Source organism: Coregonus lavaretus (genome assembly GCF_964263955.1).
Source record: "Coregonus lavaretus genome assembly, chromosome: 33".
NCBI lineage: Eukaryota > Metazoa > Chordata > Actinopteri > Salmoniformes > Salmonidae > Coregonus > Coregonus lavaretus.
The window spans coordinates 8,493,836-8,508,999 of NC_140020.1; the positions used below are offsets into that span (position 1 = coordinate 8,493,836).

At 46.5% G+C, this 15,164-nt stretch overlaps 1 protein-coding gene across 1 annotated transcript in view; it reads right to left on the minus strand.

Moving 5' to 3' along the window:
• cnksr3 (cnksr family member 3) overlaps positions 1–15,164 on the minus strand; it is a 34,517-nt gene that overhangs the window by 7,848 nt on the left and 11,505 nt on the right. The window contains exons 3-6 of the mRNA XM_084151346.1: positions 6,812–7,014; positions 5,991–6,078; positions 4,959–5,000; positions 740–859 (exon numbers count right to left, since the gene is read on the minus strand). Coding sequence (XP_084007472.1) covers positions 740–859; positions 4,959–5,000; positions 5,991–6,078; positions 6,812–7,014 — 453 coding nt within the window. The remainder of the gene's footprint in view (positions 1–739; positions 860–4,958; positions 5,001–5,990; positions 6,079–6,811; positions 7,015–15,164) is intronic.

Here is a 15,164-nt window from a genome sequence, read left to right on the forward strand (position 1 = left end):
CCCTCACTAAATGGTTTTGAAGCCACTGCGATTTCATTAGCAATGAGGTAGCTAGCTTTCACTGCAGCGTCACTGATGTCTCGGCTGTGAGTAAACACAGACTGCTGTTTCTTCAGACCCGCCAACAGTTCATTCACCTTCTCTCATCTCCGCTGTCCTTGAAAGTTGTCATATTTGTCGGCATGAAGACTCACATAGTGGCGACGAAGGTTATATTCTTTCAGCACTGCAACATGCTCTGAACACACCAAACATACAGCTTTCCCATTCAATTCCGTGAATAAATAGGATGACCATTTTTCTTGGAACACTCTGCACTCTGCGTCCACTTTTCTCTTTTTTGACAGAGACATATTGGGGCAATGAGGGTGCCAAAGCACATAATGTTAAAAGTAGAAGCCGTAATAAATATCGCGGGCAAAACAAAGTAGCTCATTGGCTGCACGTGCTTGACCTACTTGCTCTGCCCCGGTATAAACAGTTTGCTTGCTTAACACAATTGCTATTGCGCCATCCAGTGGACGCAATTGGAACAGCAGTTTATTTTATTGAAAAATTGCAGCGCATTTTTATACTTTACAATTTTATTTTGTATTTTGTATTTTTTTATTTTTTTTAAATCATCTCGCGGGCCGGATTAAACCCGTTTGCGGGCCTGATCCGGCCCGCGGGCCGGACGTTTGACACCCCTGGTATAGGGTATGGGGTGCCATTTGGGATGCAAGCTAACTCTTCTCACCAGTCCTTCCCTAGGTCTGATGTTGGTGATGTGGACCTCCTCCAGACAGGCCATCTGACTCTTCTGGGGGTCAGAGGTCGTCCTCATCGTCTGCTCACAGATCACGTTCAGAGCCACAGACTGGAATGGAACATATAACAGAATACACTCAGCTACATTGTCTCAGAACACCAATATACACTGAACAAAAATATCAAAGCAACATGTAAAGTGTTGGTCCCATGTTTCATGAGCTGAAATAAAATATCCCAGAAATTTTCCATACGCATAAAAAGCTTATTTCTCTCAAATTGTTTGCACAAATTTGTTTACATCCCTGTTAGTGAGCATTTCTCCTTTACCAAGATAATCCATCCACCTGACAGGTGTGGCATATCAAGAAGCTGATTAAACAGAATGATCATTACACAGGTGCACATTTTTACATTTTAGTAATTTAGCAGACGCTCTTATCCAGAGCGACTTACAGTTAGTGAGTGCATACATTTTCATACTGTTGTCCCCACCTTGTGCTGGGGACAATAAAAGGCCACTCTAAAATGTGCAGTTTTGTTACACAACACAATGCCACAGATGTCTCAAGTTTTGAGGGAGAGTGCAATTGGCATGCTGACTGCAGGAATGTCCACCAGAGCTGTTGGCAGAGAATCGATAGTTCATTTCTCTACCATAAGCCGCCTCCAACATTGTTTTAGAGAATTTGGCAGTACGTCCAACCGGCCTCACAACCGCAGACCATGTGTATGGCGTTGTGTTGGCGAGCGGTTTGCTGATGTCAACATTGTGAACAGAGTGCACCACTGTGGCGGTGGGGTTATGGTATGGGCAGGCATAAGCTACGGACAACGAACACAATTGCATTTTATCGATTGGCAATTTGTATACACAAAAATACCCCAAAGAGATCCTGAGGCCCATTGTGAGTCCCATTTTTTTAAAGGTATGTGAAATCCATAGATTATAGCCTAATGAATTGATTTCAATTCACTTATTTGGAAACTCAGTAAAACCTTTGAAATTGTTGCATGTTGCATTTATATTTTTGTTCAGTATACTTCACTGGGCTTTGGGGAAATAACCATCGTCATTGTAATCTCGTTAACAAGACACTGCCTCTCAATGTATGCACAATTAGCCTGGGGATGAGGTTATGGTCGTTGCTCTGATCAGACCCTACACCCAAACGAGGGCACTACGTTCATCCACCTCTGGCCTGCTAGCTCCCCTACCTCTACGGAAGCACAGTTCCCGCTCAGCCCAGTCAAAGCTATTCGCTGCTCTGGCACCCCAATGGTGGAACCAGCTCCCCCACGACGCCAGGACAGCGGAGTCACTGACCACCTTCCGGAGACAATTGAAACCCTACCTCTTTAAGTCATACCTGGAATCGTATAAAGTAATCCTTCTACCCCCCCCCCCCCCCCTAAAAAAAACAACCCACTGGCTATCATAAGTTGAATGCACCAATTTCTAAGAGCGTCTGCTAAATTATGTAAATGTAAATGTTAATGTAAATGTTGTAAAGAGCTATTCTGGTGTGTTGGATCTCTGGTGTGTGGTCATGATGACGGAGCTAAACTTCAGGAGAGGGGAGGGACAGACTGTAGTCACACACGTTAGTGCTAATGACTGGATTGGTTAATTAAGCAATTAGGCCCGAGGGGGTGTGGTATATGGCCAAGCTACACTTCTCAAAAGGCACTGAATTGGTGGAACGACTCTAATATTATTAATCTACAATTCAATACTTTCTGCATTTTTTTTGTACATAAATGCACTTTCATTTAAGCTTTAAAACTGCAAAGTTTTCTCTCTGCCTCATGGCAAAATGTGTACACTACCGGTCAAAAGTTTTAGAACAGCTACTCATTCAAGGGTTTTTCTTTATTGTTACTATTTTCTACATTGTAGAATAATAGTGAAGACATCAAAACTATGAAATTCAGTTAATACGGAACATTTCAAGAATTTTGAAAGTTTCTTCAAGTGCAGTCGCAAAAAACATCAAGCGCTATGATGAAACTGGCTCTCATGAGGACCGCCACAGGAATGGAAGACCCAGAGTTACCTCTGCTGCAGAGGTTAAGTTCATTAGAATTACCAGCCTCAGAAATTGCAGCCCAAATAAATGCTTCACAGAGTTCAAGTAACAGACACATCTCAACATCAACTGTTCAAAGGAGACTGTGTGATTCAGGCCTACATGGTCGAATTGCTGCAAACAAACCAGTACTAAAGGACACCAACAAGAAGAAGAGACTTGCTTTGGCCAAGAAACACGAGCAATGGACATTAGACCGGTGGAAATTTGTCCTTTGGTCTGGAGTTCAAAAGTCTTTGTGAGACGCGGTGTGGGTGAACGGATGATCTCAGCATGTGTATTTCCCACCGTAAAGCATGGAGGAGGAGGTGTTATGGTGTGGGGGTGCTTTTCTGGTGACACTGTCTGTGATTTATTTAGAATTCAAGGCACACTTAACCAGCATGGCTACCACAGCATTCTGCAGCGATACGCCATCCCATCTGGTTTGGGCTTAGTAGGACTATCATTTGTTTTTCAACAGAACAATGACCCAACACACTTCCAGGCTGTGTAAGGGCTGTTTTACCAAGAAGGAGAGTGATCGAATGCTGCATCAGATGACCTGGCCTCCACAATCCCCCGACCTCAACCAAATTGAGATGGTTTGGGATGAGTCGGACCGCAGACTGAAGGAAAAGCAGCCAACAAGTGCTCAGCATATGTGGGAACTCCTTCAAGACTGTTGGAAAAGTGTTCCAGGTGAAGCTGGTTGAGAGAATGCCAAGAGTGTGCAAAACTGTCATCAAGGCAAAGGGTGGCTATTTGAAGAATCTCAAATATAAAATATATTTTGATTTGTTTAACAGTTTTTTGGTTACTACATGGTTCCATGTGTGTTATTTCATAGTTTTGATGTCTTCACTATCATTCTACAATGTAGAAAATAGTAAAAATAAACAAAAAACGTTGAATGAGTAGGTGTTCTAAAACTTTTGACCGGTAGTGTAGTATTGCAGGATAGTAGCTTTAAAGCTGTAACAGCCTGACACAGACTTAGATAAGCATTGTACAACTTGGCTGTAAACAGCACAGCATGGGAGGCTGAGGTTATACAGTAGGTCAGCTCCTGAGAGAAACTGCTGATCCAAACTAATATTATCACTTAGTTAATGAAATTTTCAGCTGACTGTGTAGCCCAACGGCCCCCCAGGCAGGGCTATCTAACACAGAATGTGGAAGCAGGGCTTCTGTAAACCATCACAGCACTGGGATGCATCCCAAATGGCACCCTATTCCCTATGTAGTGCTCGACTTTTGACCAAGGCCAATAGGGGTCTGGTCAAAAATAGTACACTATATAGGGAATAGGGTGTCATTTGGAAAACAGCTCTTAACTGTATAAACAAAGTCCTACACCCATACGGGAACACAGCACATATCACAAGAACCATGGCAGTCTCTACAGGAAAGGGAAGTGTGTGTATGTGTGTATGTGTGTGTGTGTATGTGTGTGTATGCGTGTGTACGTGTATTGCCTGCGTGTATCTGTGTGTGTGTATGTGTGTGTGCTTCCTGTGTGTTTAACTGTCACACCCTGATCGGTTTCACCTGTCTTTGTGCTTGTCTCCACCCCCCTCCAGGTGTTGCCCATATTCCCCATTATCCCCTGTGCATTTATACCTGTGTTCTCTGTTTGTCTGTTGCCAGTTCCGCCTTGTCAGGTCTTACCAGCGTGCTTTCCCGTTTCTCAAGTGTTTATTTCCTAGTTTTCCCGGTTCTGACCATTCTGCCTTCCCTGACCCCGAGCGAGCCTGCCGTCCTGTACCTGCCTGACTCTGACCTGATTACGAACCTCTGCCTGCCCTGACCCCGAGCCTGCCTGCCGTCCTGTACCTGCCTGACTCTGACCTGATTACGAACCTCTGCCTGCCCTGACCCCGAGCCTGCCTGCCGTCCTGTACCTGCCTGACTCTGACCTGATCACGAACCTCTGCCTGTCCTCGACCTGCCCTTTGCCTGCCCCGTGTTGTAATAAATTATTATTGAGAACTGTACTATCTGCCTCCTGTGTCTGCATCTGGGTCATATCCTGAGTCGTGATAATATCTGTTTGCGATGTGTTTATTTTGAAGCTCCAGGGCTGAGCTGGTGAACAGAGCATTCAGACCAGAGGTAAAAAGAGGAAGCATCACTTACCACTTCCAGAATCTTCTCCTCCATGTCATAAACTGTGCAGTCCTACAATCAGGGACAGAAGTATATTTTACAAGATGCTACAGTAAAACACTTAAGCTGTATCCCTCTGAGGCGTAGCAGGAAAGAGCGAACGAAAACACAAATTAGCAGCGAACGGCGGACAAATATTTGTGGAAATAAAAAACTTGGGAGTGAAACCAAACAGGAATGCAAAAAGCCTCCCAAACATACAGGACGATGTGTCTTGTGGGCACTTAAATAACAACTCCCTGTAAACAGTGTGACAAGATGATTGCATGACAGTTCTGTGGGACGTCACTTAACTATAGGGAGCAGTGAGGTGGAGAGGACACTGCTTCCACACTGTATCTTTCACTATTTATGTGTCCTAAAAGGCACCCTATTCCCTATTTAGTGCACTAATTTTGACCAGGACCCGTTGGGCTCTGGTCAAAAGTATTGCACTACATAGGGAATAGGGTGCCATTTGGGACACAAACTCAGTATCCTTCATGTTTTGTGGGAGAGAGCAGAATTAGGCACGTGTTGATCTTTCATCCTCCCACGTGCTGCTGGTGGAGGTCTTCATGCTTTAACCATTCAGTGGTACTGTTCTTATTACATCCTGTGGCGAGTGTCTGTATGGGGCACACCTTCAGCTAACACTTCCTATTTGAACTCCACCTCAATGTATAATAGATCAAATGAAGTAGCCTCTGATGCAGGGGTTTTAAGGTCTCGTGTGACAGACATTGTGGCCCTAGAAGTTATTGTAAGACCTTTGAAACCACAGAACATTTTCTCAGAGATGTTTTGCTTTTTACATGCCTTAAAAAAACGGTCATTTTTGGTTCCCAGAACGTTCATGAGAGGGGCTCCATGTGAATTTGTGTGTTGACTACTAGCATGAAAGAAATATTAATGCATCATGCTAATTTAACAAACACACACAAGTGGTTTGCTTATAGGCAAAGTCATCCCAAAGTCCTATGAAACCTCATGAGAGTGAATAATGACGATTAGAGAACAAACCTTCTGAACGGTGGTGGTGAGCTCCAGACACAGCTGAATGATCCTGTTCTTAGTGGAGGTGAAGTCACTGATCCCCGTTAGAGAAGTCCTGTCATATAGAGACCAGAGGAAGGACAGGAGTCATTCCAATTACAACAACCCCAATAACACAGCAATAATCTATCTATCTCTGTGTGTACAATCATAACAATATCAGGTGCAATTACGGAGCTGGATATGATGACAGTTCTGTATAATATAGCAATTATGAGTGTTGTTGTGTCACAGATGCATGAAGAAAGCATCTAAAGAAAAACAACCCAGGTATGTGAGAAATGTATTAGCAATTATTGTTGTTGACTTGAGAAGTGTTTTGACTCGTCATGTACGTAGGCTACAGTACACACCCTCACATGTTTTGAGGGGTTACTGACAGCATCTAATGTGGTCTGTCAATACAGATGTTTAATTTCGCAGCTGAGACCCTCTGGAATGCGTCTCAAGCCGACACAAGCACAGGAATACAACTGACGTCCACCCGGCCGCATTACTTCACTTGGAAAGACTTCACTCTGGCTGTTTTGACTAGCAGACAGTAAAACATTTCCCAAAGTCAGCACTTTAACAAGATAACATGTATGTTAACATGGGCATCGGTTAAGAGCCTAATAGAATGCATTCCTTCCAGGTGAAATGTTAAGTGTGTGTATTTCTCTGTGTCTCTGTGTGTGTGTGTGTGTCTGTCTCTGTGTGTGTCTGTGTGTGTGTGTGTGTCTGTGTGTGTGTGTGGGTGTGTGTCTGTGCCACTGCCTATGTGTGTAAGTGTGTTTTGTATAGCCTACCTGTCCAGCCAGGCCAGTAGACTCTTGGCTGCTCCGATGAGCTCCACCACGGCAGTGAGGAAGTCATTGGGGGGTTTGTGGGAATTCTTGCCCTCGTACGACGGGTTCTTCCTGCGCTCCGACGCTGAGTTGTGGAGGTTGTTGGACGCCGCTCTCATACAACCCACCAGAGTCTTCAGGTTGTCTGTCTCCACCCCATAGTTCTGGAAGACAAACGAGATAAACGTTTTTACTTGCAATGACTGTGATTTGTGGTTGTTTTACCCACTGTAGTTGAATGCACTGACTTGTAAGTCTGCTAAAATACCAAAATGTAAAATGTAATGAGAGGGAATATTCTCATAACACAACAATCAAAAATAAGAAAGAAATACACTCAGGTTTTCTGACTCACTACGTTTATTATAGTCGCATACCATAGCTATCAGATCTTTGATTAGCATGTGTGCTGTAATCAATTACATTCAAAACCACCTGGCTTGGGTTCAGCAAACATTGTCTGTGTCCCAAACGGCACCCTATTCCCTCTATAGTGCACTACTTTTGGCCAGAGTCTCATGGGCCCTCATGGGCTCTGGCCAAAAGTAGTGCACTATAGAGTGAAAAGGGTGCCATTTCAGACGCAGCCATTGCCTTTCTGTTATAATGTAGAGTGACAGAGGATTAAGGACTCGGTCATTCTCATCAAATCAAATCAAATGTTATTTGTCACATGCGCAGAATACAACAGGTGTAGACCGTACAGTTTAATGCTTACTTACAAGCCCTTAACCAACAATGCAGTTATAAGAAAAATAAGTAAAAAATAGATAAGTAAAAAAAAGAAATGATAACAAATAATTAAAGAGCAGCAGTAAAATAACAGTAGCGAGGCTATATACAGGGGGTACCGGTACAGAGTCAATGTGTGGGGGCACAGGTTAGTCGAGGTAATTGAGGTAATACGTACATGTAGGTAGAGTTATTAAAGTGATTATGCATAGATAATAAACAGAGTAGCAGCAGAGTAAAAAAAGGGAATGGGGGAGGAACAATGCAAATAGTCCAGGTAGCCATTTGATTAGCTGTTCAGGAGTCTTATGGTTTGGGGGTAGACGCTGTTAAGAAGCCTTTTGGACCAAGACTTGGCGCTCCGGTACCACTTGCCGTGCGGTAGCAGAGAGAACACTCTATGACTAGGGTGGCTGGAGTCTTTGACAATTTTGAGGGCCTTCCTCTGACACCGCCTGGCATAAAGGTCCTGGACGGCAAGAAGCTTGGCCCCAGTGATGTACTGGGCCGTACGCACTACCCTCTGTAGTGCCTTGCGGTCGGAGGCCGAGCAGTTGCCATACCAGGCGGTGATGCAACCAGTCAGGATGCTCTCGATGGTGCAGCTGTAGGACCCATGCCAAATCTTTTCAGTCTCCTGAGGGGGAATAGGCTTTGTCGTGCCCTCTTCACGACTGTCTTGGTGTGTTTGGACCATGATAGTTTGTTGGATATGTGGACACCAAGGAACTTGAAGCTCTCAACCTGCTCCACTACAGCCCCGTCGATGAGAATGGGGTGTGCTCTGTCCTCCTTTTCCTGTAGTCCACAATCATCTCCTTTGTCTTGATCACGTTGAGGGAGAGGTTGTTATCCTGGCACCACACGGCCAGGTCTCTGACCTCCTCCCTATAGGCTGTCTCATCGTTGTCGGTGATCAGGCCTACCACTGTTGTGTTGTCGGCAAACTTAATGATGGTGTTGGAGTCGTGCTTGGCCATGCAGTCATGGGTGAACAGGGAGTATAGGAGGGGACTGAGCACCCACCCCTGAGGGGCCCCCGTGTTGAGGATCAGCTTGGCAGATGTGTTGTTACCTACCCTTACCACCTTGGGGGCGGCTCGTCAGGAAGACCAGGATCCAGTTGCAGAGGGAGGTGTTTAGTCCCAGGGTCCTTAGCTTAGTGATGAGCTTTGAGGGCACTATGGTGTTGAACGCTGAGCTGTAGTCAATTAATAGCATTCTCACGTAGGTGTTCTTTTTGTCCAGGCGGGAAAGGGCAGTGTGGAGTGCAATAGAGATTTCATCATCTGTGGATCTGTTGGGGCGGTATGCAAATTGGAGTGGGTCTAGGGTTTCTGGGATAATGGTGTGGATGTAAGCCATGACCAGCCTTTCAAAGCTACAGACGTGAGTGCTACGGGTCGGTAGTCATTTAGGCAGGTTACCTTAGTGTTCTTGGGCACAGGGACTATGGTGGTCTGCTTGAAACATGTTGGTATTACAGACTCAGTCAGGGACATCACCACCCTAAAGGAGCAGTCCCCCAACACTCAGGACCAGTCACCATGGCAACATGCATGGCGCATTAACTGACTAAAACATATTCCCCACCACGTCCACCTCAATTACCTCAAATCCACAACGTGTGCTGTGTGTGAGCGAGAGAGAAAGAGAGAGAGAAAGAGAGTGTGCATGTGTGGGTGCTTGCTTGCGTGCATGCATGCGTGTAACTGTGTGTGTGTGTGCTGAGTGTTAGTGGGTGAAGAAGGGAGGGAGGAAGACGTCTAGGGAGAACGATCAACCCTTTCATATCTACACAGCTCTAGGGGTTTAATAGCAGGCTAACACCTGTGGATCACTGGCCCTGTAACACCTGTGGATCACTGGCCCTGTAACACCTGTGGATCACTGACCCTGTAACACCTGTGGATCACTGACCCTGTAACACCTGTGGATCACTGGCCCTGTAACACCTGTGGATCACTGACCCTGTAACACCTGTGGATCACTGACCCTGTAACACCTGTGGATCACTGACCCTGTAACACCTGTGGATCACTGACCCTGTAGCGCAGCTATGGTAGACGGAGGTAAAAAAAAAAGGCCTTAATTAAGTGCAAAGGATGGTGGGATGGGAAAGTCCAACAAGGTCTGATTGAGATCAAACACTCCAATCTCTTTAATCATTACCTTGATCACTATGAACACACATACGCACGCAGACACGCATGCCTTCCGACTAGACAGCTGTTCAGCGCGTTCGTTCCTATCCTGAAGCATAGAAGCAATGGAAACTTCTGCAGCCAATGGAATGCCTCTTCCTGTTCAGGCACTGAAGAGAGGGAAAGGGAGGAAGAGAGCATGTGACAGAGAGAGGAGAAGGAGAAAGTGTTGACTCTGAGATGTACAGCAGTTTTGATGTATGGGACATGGTCGGAGAGAGGAGAGGCAGGGGGAGAACCAATCACCAGACGGAAACCGCAGGAACAATGGTGTAATGGCTTTTCCCGAGCAGGATGTGTGTGTTACAGGTGGGGGGTGGGGTCACATCTGTTTCCTGAGCACCAGGAGATTTCCCCCTGAGAACATAAAGCTCTGCCCAGATTGCATCCCAAATGGCACCCAATTCCCTATACAGTGCACTACGTTTGACCAGGGCCTATAGGGAGTAGTGCACTATGTAGGGAATAGGATGCCATTTGGGATGCAACCCTACTAGTCACCCACAACCAACCCTCTTCCTCACTACTTTATATTGGCCAGATAATGTATATTCCCTCTCACGTTGGACATGGTCAAGATCCCAGTTCACTTTCCTCCAACCACCAAAGCTCTCTTAAAAGATAACAAGGTCCGGCATACTACCACCTAAGCACCTTACCATTGCCTTTAGAGCGGCAGGTAGCCTAGCGGTTAGAGCGGTGGGCCAGGAACCGAAAGGTCACTAGTTTGAATCCCCGAGCCGACAAGATTAAAAATCCCCAGAGTCCCCGGTGATAATGACAGACCCTGGCCGTGAACCCACTCTCTGAGGGTGTCTCAGGGAGAGTTGGGATATGCAAAAAACACATTTCCAATTCACACATGCGTATTAATACACACTTGTACATGAGTAAAATAGGACAAATATAAGCACCCACCAAATGATTATTATTTTGTGGACCATGGGAAAAGGGAAGATTGGACACTGCAGAATTTTGGGGATCGATGGGGCCAAACAAAAATGTACAGTAACATGAACGTATTGAACTGTAGGTCATTGATCAATTGAGGGCTGAAAATGGTCTGTAATCCCACTGTTATAGAGAGACACACATTTTCTTTGTGTTCATAATCAACAGTCACCATCCCTCTGCTGTTCTGGTCCCAATCTGTTGCCCCATGCCAGCCTGTTGCCCCGTCCCAATCTGTTGCCCCATGCCAGCCTGTTGCCCCATGCCAATCTGTTGCCCCATGCCAGTATGTTGCCCTGTGCCAGCCTGTTGCCCCGTGCCAGTCTGTTGCCCCGTGCCAGTCTGTTGCCCCGTGCCAGTCTGTTGCCCCGTGCCAATCTGTTGCCCCGTGCCAATCTGTTGCCCCGTGCCAGTCTGTTGCCCCGTGCCAATCTGTTGCCCCGTGCCAGTCTTTTGCCCCGTGCCAGTCTGTTGCCCCGTGCCAGTCTGTTGCCCCGTGCCAATCTGTTGCCCCGTGCCAGTCTGTTGCCCCGTGCCAGTCTGTTGCCCCGTGCCAATCTGTTGCCCCGTGCCAGTCTGTTGCCCCGTGCCAGTCTGTTGCCCCGTGCCAATCTGTTGCCCCGTGCCAGTCTGTTACCCCGTGCCAGTCTGTTGCCACGTGCCAGTCTGTTACCCCGTGCCAGTCTGTTGCCCCGTGCCAGTCTGTTACCCTGTGCCCTATTACTGGGTACCACTGTTAGTAATCCCTCACACTAGGGGTTATCAGGGCCCCATTCTCTGGCCTGTGGACACTATTAACCAAGCCTTCACAATGGAGTACAACACTGAGTATACTGTACGTTCCCTTTTCAATGTATCGCACACTTCACACTGAAGCTAGTCCAGAGAACATAGCACTGGAATACAATACACCGTTTTCTGCACCACTAGCCTGGTCCCAGATCTGTTTGTTCTGTATAGCCAATTCCTATGGACATTCTTGACAATGACAATGACAAACACAGAACATTATTCTTACATCAGCACAATGTTTAGCATGTGAACCATGACAGAACAGCACTCCTATTAGGCCATGTGATATCCATAGAGAAAGAAGATTCTCTTCCCCACAAACCCCAAACGATGTCCACAGTGGGGCCTACCTACTCTCCAGACCTTAAGTCATGTCAGGACTGTGTTATAATGGAGTACAGAGGCTTCCTGGTGTGAGGCTGTGTCCTAGGCAACGACCAGAGAGAGAGGGATGAAGAGAGAGAGAGCGAGAGAGAGGGGGGAGGGATATACAGTATTTACAGCGCATTCAGGAGTAGTCAAACCCCTTCCCTTTTTCCACATTTTGTTACGTTACATCCTTATTCTAAAATGGATTATATAAAACAAATTCCTCATCAATCTACACACAATACCCCATAATGACAAAGCGAAAACAAGTTTTTTGAACAGTAATAAAAAAAACAGTCATACCTTATTTACATAAGTATCCAGACCCTTTGCTATGAGACTCAAAATTGAGCTCAGGTGTATCCTGTTTCCATTGATCATCCTTGAGATGTTTCTACAACTTAATTGGAGTCCACCTGTGGTAAATTCAATTGATTGGACATGATTTGTAAAGGCACACACCTGTCTATATAAGGTCCCACAGTTGACAGTGCATGTCAGAGCAAAAACCAAGCCATGAGGTCGAAAAAATAATTATCCGTAGAGCTCCTAGACAGCATTGTGTCGAGGCACAGATCTGTGGAAGTGTACCAAAAAATTTCTGCAGCATTGAAGGTCCCCAAAAACACAGTGGCCTCCATCATTCTTAAATGGAAGAAGTATGGAACCACCAAGACTCTTCCTAGAGCTGGCCGCACGGCCAAACTGAGCAATTAGGGGAGAAGGGCATTGGTCATGGAGGTGACCAAGAACCCGATAGTCACTCTGACAGAGCTCCAGAGTTCCTCTGTGGTGATGGGAGATTCTTCCAGAAGGACAACCATCTCTGCAGCACTCCATCAGTCAGGCCCTTATGGTAGAGTGGCCAGAAGGATACCACTCCTCAGTAAAAGGCACATGACAGTTTGCCAAAAGGCACCTAAAGGACTCTCAGACCATGAGAAACAAAACCATGAGAGACCATGGCAGAATCCTTACGGTGAAGCATGGTGGTGGCAGCATCATGCTGTCGGAATGTTTTTTAGTGGCAGGGACTGGGAGACTAGTCAGGATTGAGGGAAAGATGAACGGAGCAAAGTACAGAGAGATCCTTGATGAAAACCTGCTCCAGAGCGCTCAGGACCTCAGACTGGGGCGAAGGTTCACCTTCCAACAGAACAACGACCCTAAGTACACAGCCAAGACAACGCAGGATTGGCTTCGGGACAAGTCTCTGGATGTCCTTGAGTGGCCCAGCCAGAGCCCGGACTTGAACCCGATTTAACATCTCTGAAGAGACCTGAAAATAGCTGTGCAGCAACGCTTCCCATCCAACCTGACAGAGCTTGAGAGGATCTGCAGAGAAGAATAGGAGAAACTCCCCAAATACAGGTGTGCCAAGCGTCATACCCAAGAAGACTCAAGGCTGTAATCGCTGCCAAAGGTGCTTCAACAAAGTAATGAGTAAAGGGTCTGAATACTTCTGTAAATGTGATATTTCTGTTTCAAATCTAAAAACCAGTTTTTGCAGAGAGAGGGGGAGAGGGAGAAAGAGTGACAGAGAGGCAGCTGACCTATGCCAGCCTATCCCATACACAGGCCGATTGGACACACAACCAGGGGCACAACTTTGGTTTTAGAAGTGGGGGGGACATAACCTGGCGGGGATCTGGGGGTCCTCCCTCAGAATTGGTTGGGGCATCTAAAGCTAATTTCCTGCATTTCTACACAATCTAATATTACCCTTTTGGGGTCATTTTGGAGTCACTTATTGTAAATAAGAATAGAATATGTTTCTAAACACTTCTACATGAATGTGGATGCTACCATGATTATAGATAATCCTGAAGGAAAAGTTACAGACACACAAATATCATACCCCCCAAAAAATATTAACCTCCCTTGTTAATGTAATGGTGAGAGGTTAGCATGTCTTGGGGGTATGACCAGCTGGCTGGTGTGTTTATGGACATATTCAATCTCTCCCTTTCCCAGTCTGCTGTTCCCACATGCTTCAAGATGGCCACCATTGTTCCTGTACCCAAGAAAGCAAAGGTAACTGAACTAAATGACTATCGCCCTGTAGCACTCACCTCTGTCATCATGAAGTGCTTTGAGAGACTAGTCAAGGATCATATCACCTCTACCTTACCTGTCACCCTAGACCCACTTCAATTTGCTTACCGCCCCAATAGATCCACAGACGATGCAATCGCCATCACACTGCACACTGCCCTATCCCATCTGGACAAGAGGAATACCTATGTAAGAATGCTGTTCAAAACGGTTCGCTGCTCTGGCACCCCAATGGTGGAACAAGCTCCCTCACGACGCCAGGACAGCGGAGTCACTCACCACCTTCCGGAGACACTTGAAACCCCACCTCTTTAAGGAATACCTGGGATAGGATAAAGTAATCCGTCTACCCCCCCTTACCCCACCCCACCCCCCCCATAAAAAAACATTGTAAAGTGGTTATCCCACTGGCTATAAGGTGAATGCACCAATTTGTAAGTCGCTCTGGATAAGAGTGTCTGCTAAATGACGTAAATGTAAATGTAAATGTTCATTGACTATAGCTCAGCATTCAACACCATAGTACCCTCCAAGCTCATCATTAAGCTCGAGGCCCTGGGTCTGAACCCCGCCCTGTGCAACTGGGTCCTGGACTTCCTGACGGGCCTCCCCCAGGTGGTGAAGGTAGGAAACAACATCTCCACTTCGCTGATCCTCAACACTGGGGCCCCACAAGGGTGCGTGCTCAGCCCCCTCCTGTACTCCCTGTTCACCCATGACTGCGTGGCCAAGCACGTCTCCAACTCAATCATCAAGTTTGCAGATGACACAACAGTAGTAGGCTTGATTACCAACAATGACGAGACCGCCTACAGGGACGAGGTGAGGGCTTTGGGAGTGTGGTGCCAGGAAAATAACCTCTCACTCAACATCAACAAAACGAAGGAGATGATCGTGGACTTCAGGAAACAGCAGAGGGTGCACCCCCCTATCCACATCGACGGGACCGCAGTGGAGAAGGTGGAAAGCTTCAAGTTCCTTGGCGTACACATCACTGACAAACTGAAATGGTCCACCCACGCAGACAGTGTGATGAAGAAGGCGCAACAGAGGCTCTTCAACCTCAGGAGGCTGAGCACCTAAAACCCTCACAAACTTTTACAGATGCACAATTGAGAGCATCCTGTCGGGCTGTATCACCGCCTGGTACGGCAACTGCACCGCCCATAACCGCAGGGCTCTCCAGAGGGTGGTGCGGTCTGCCGAACGCA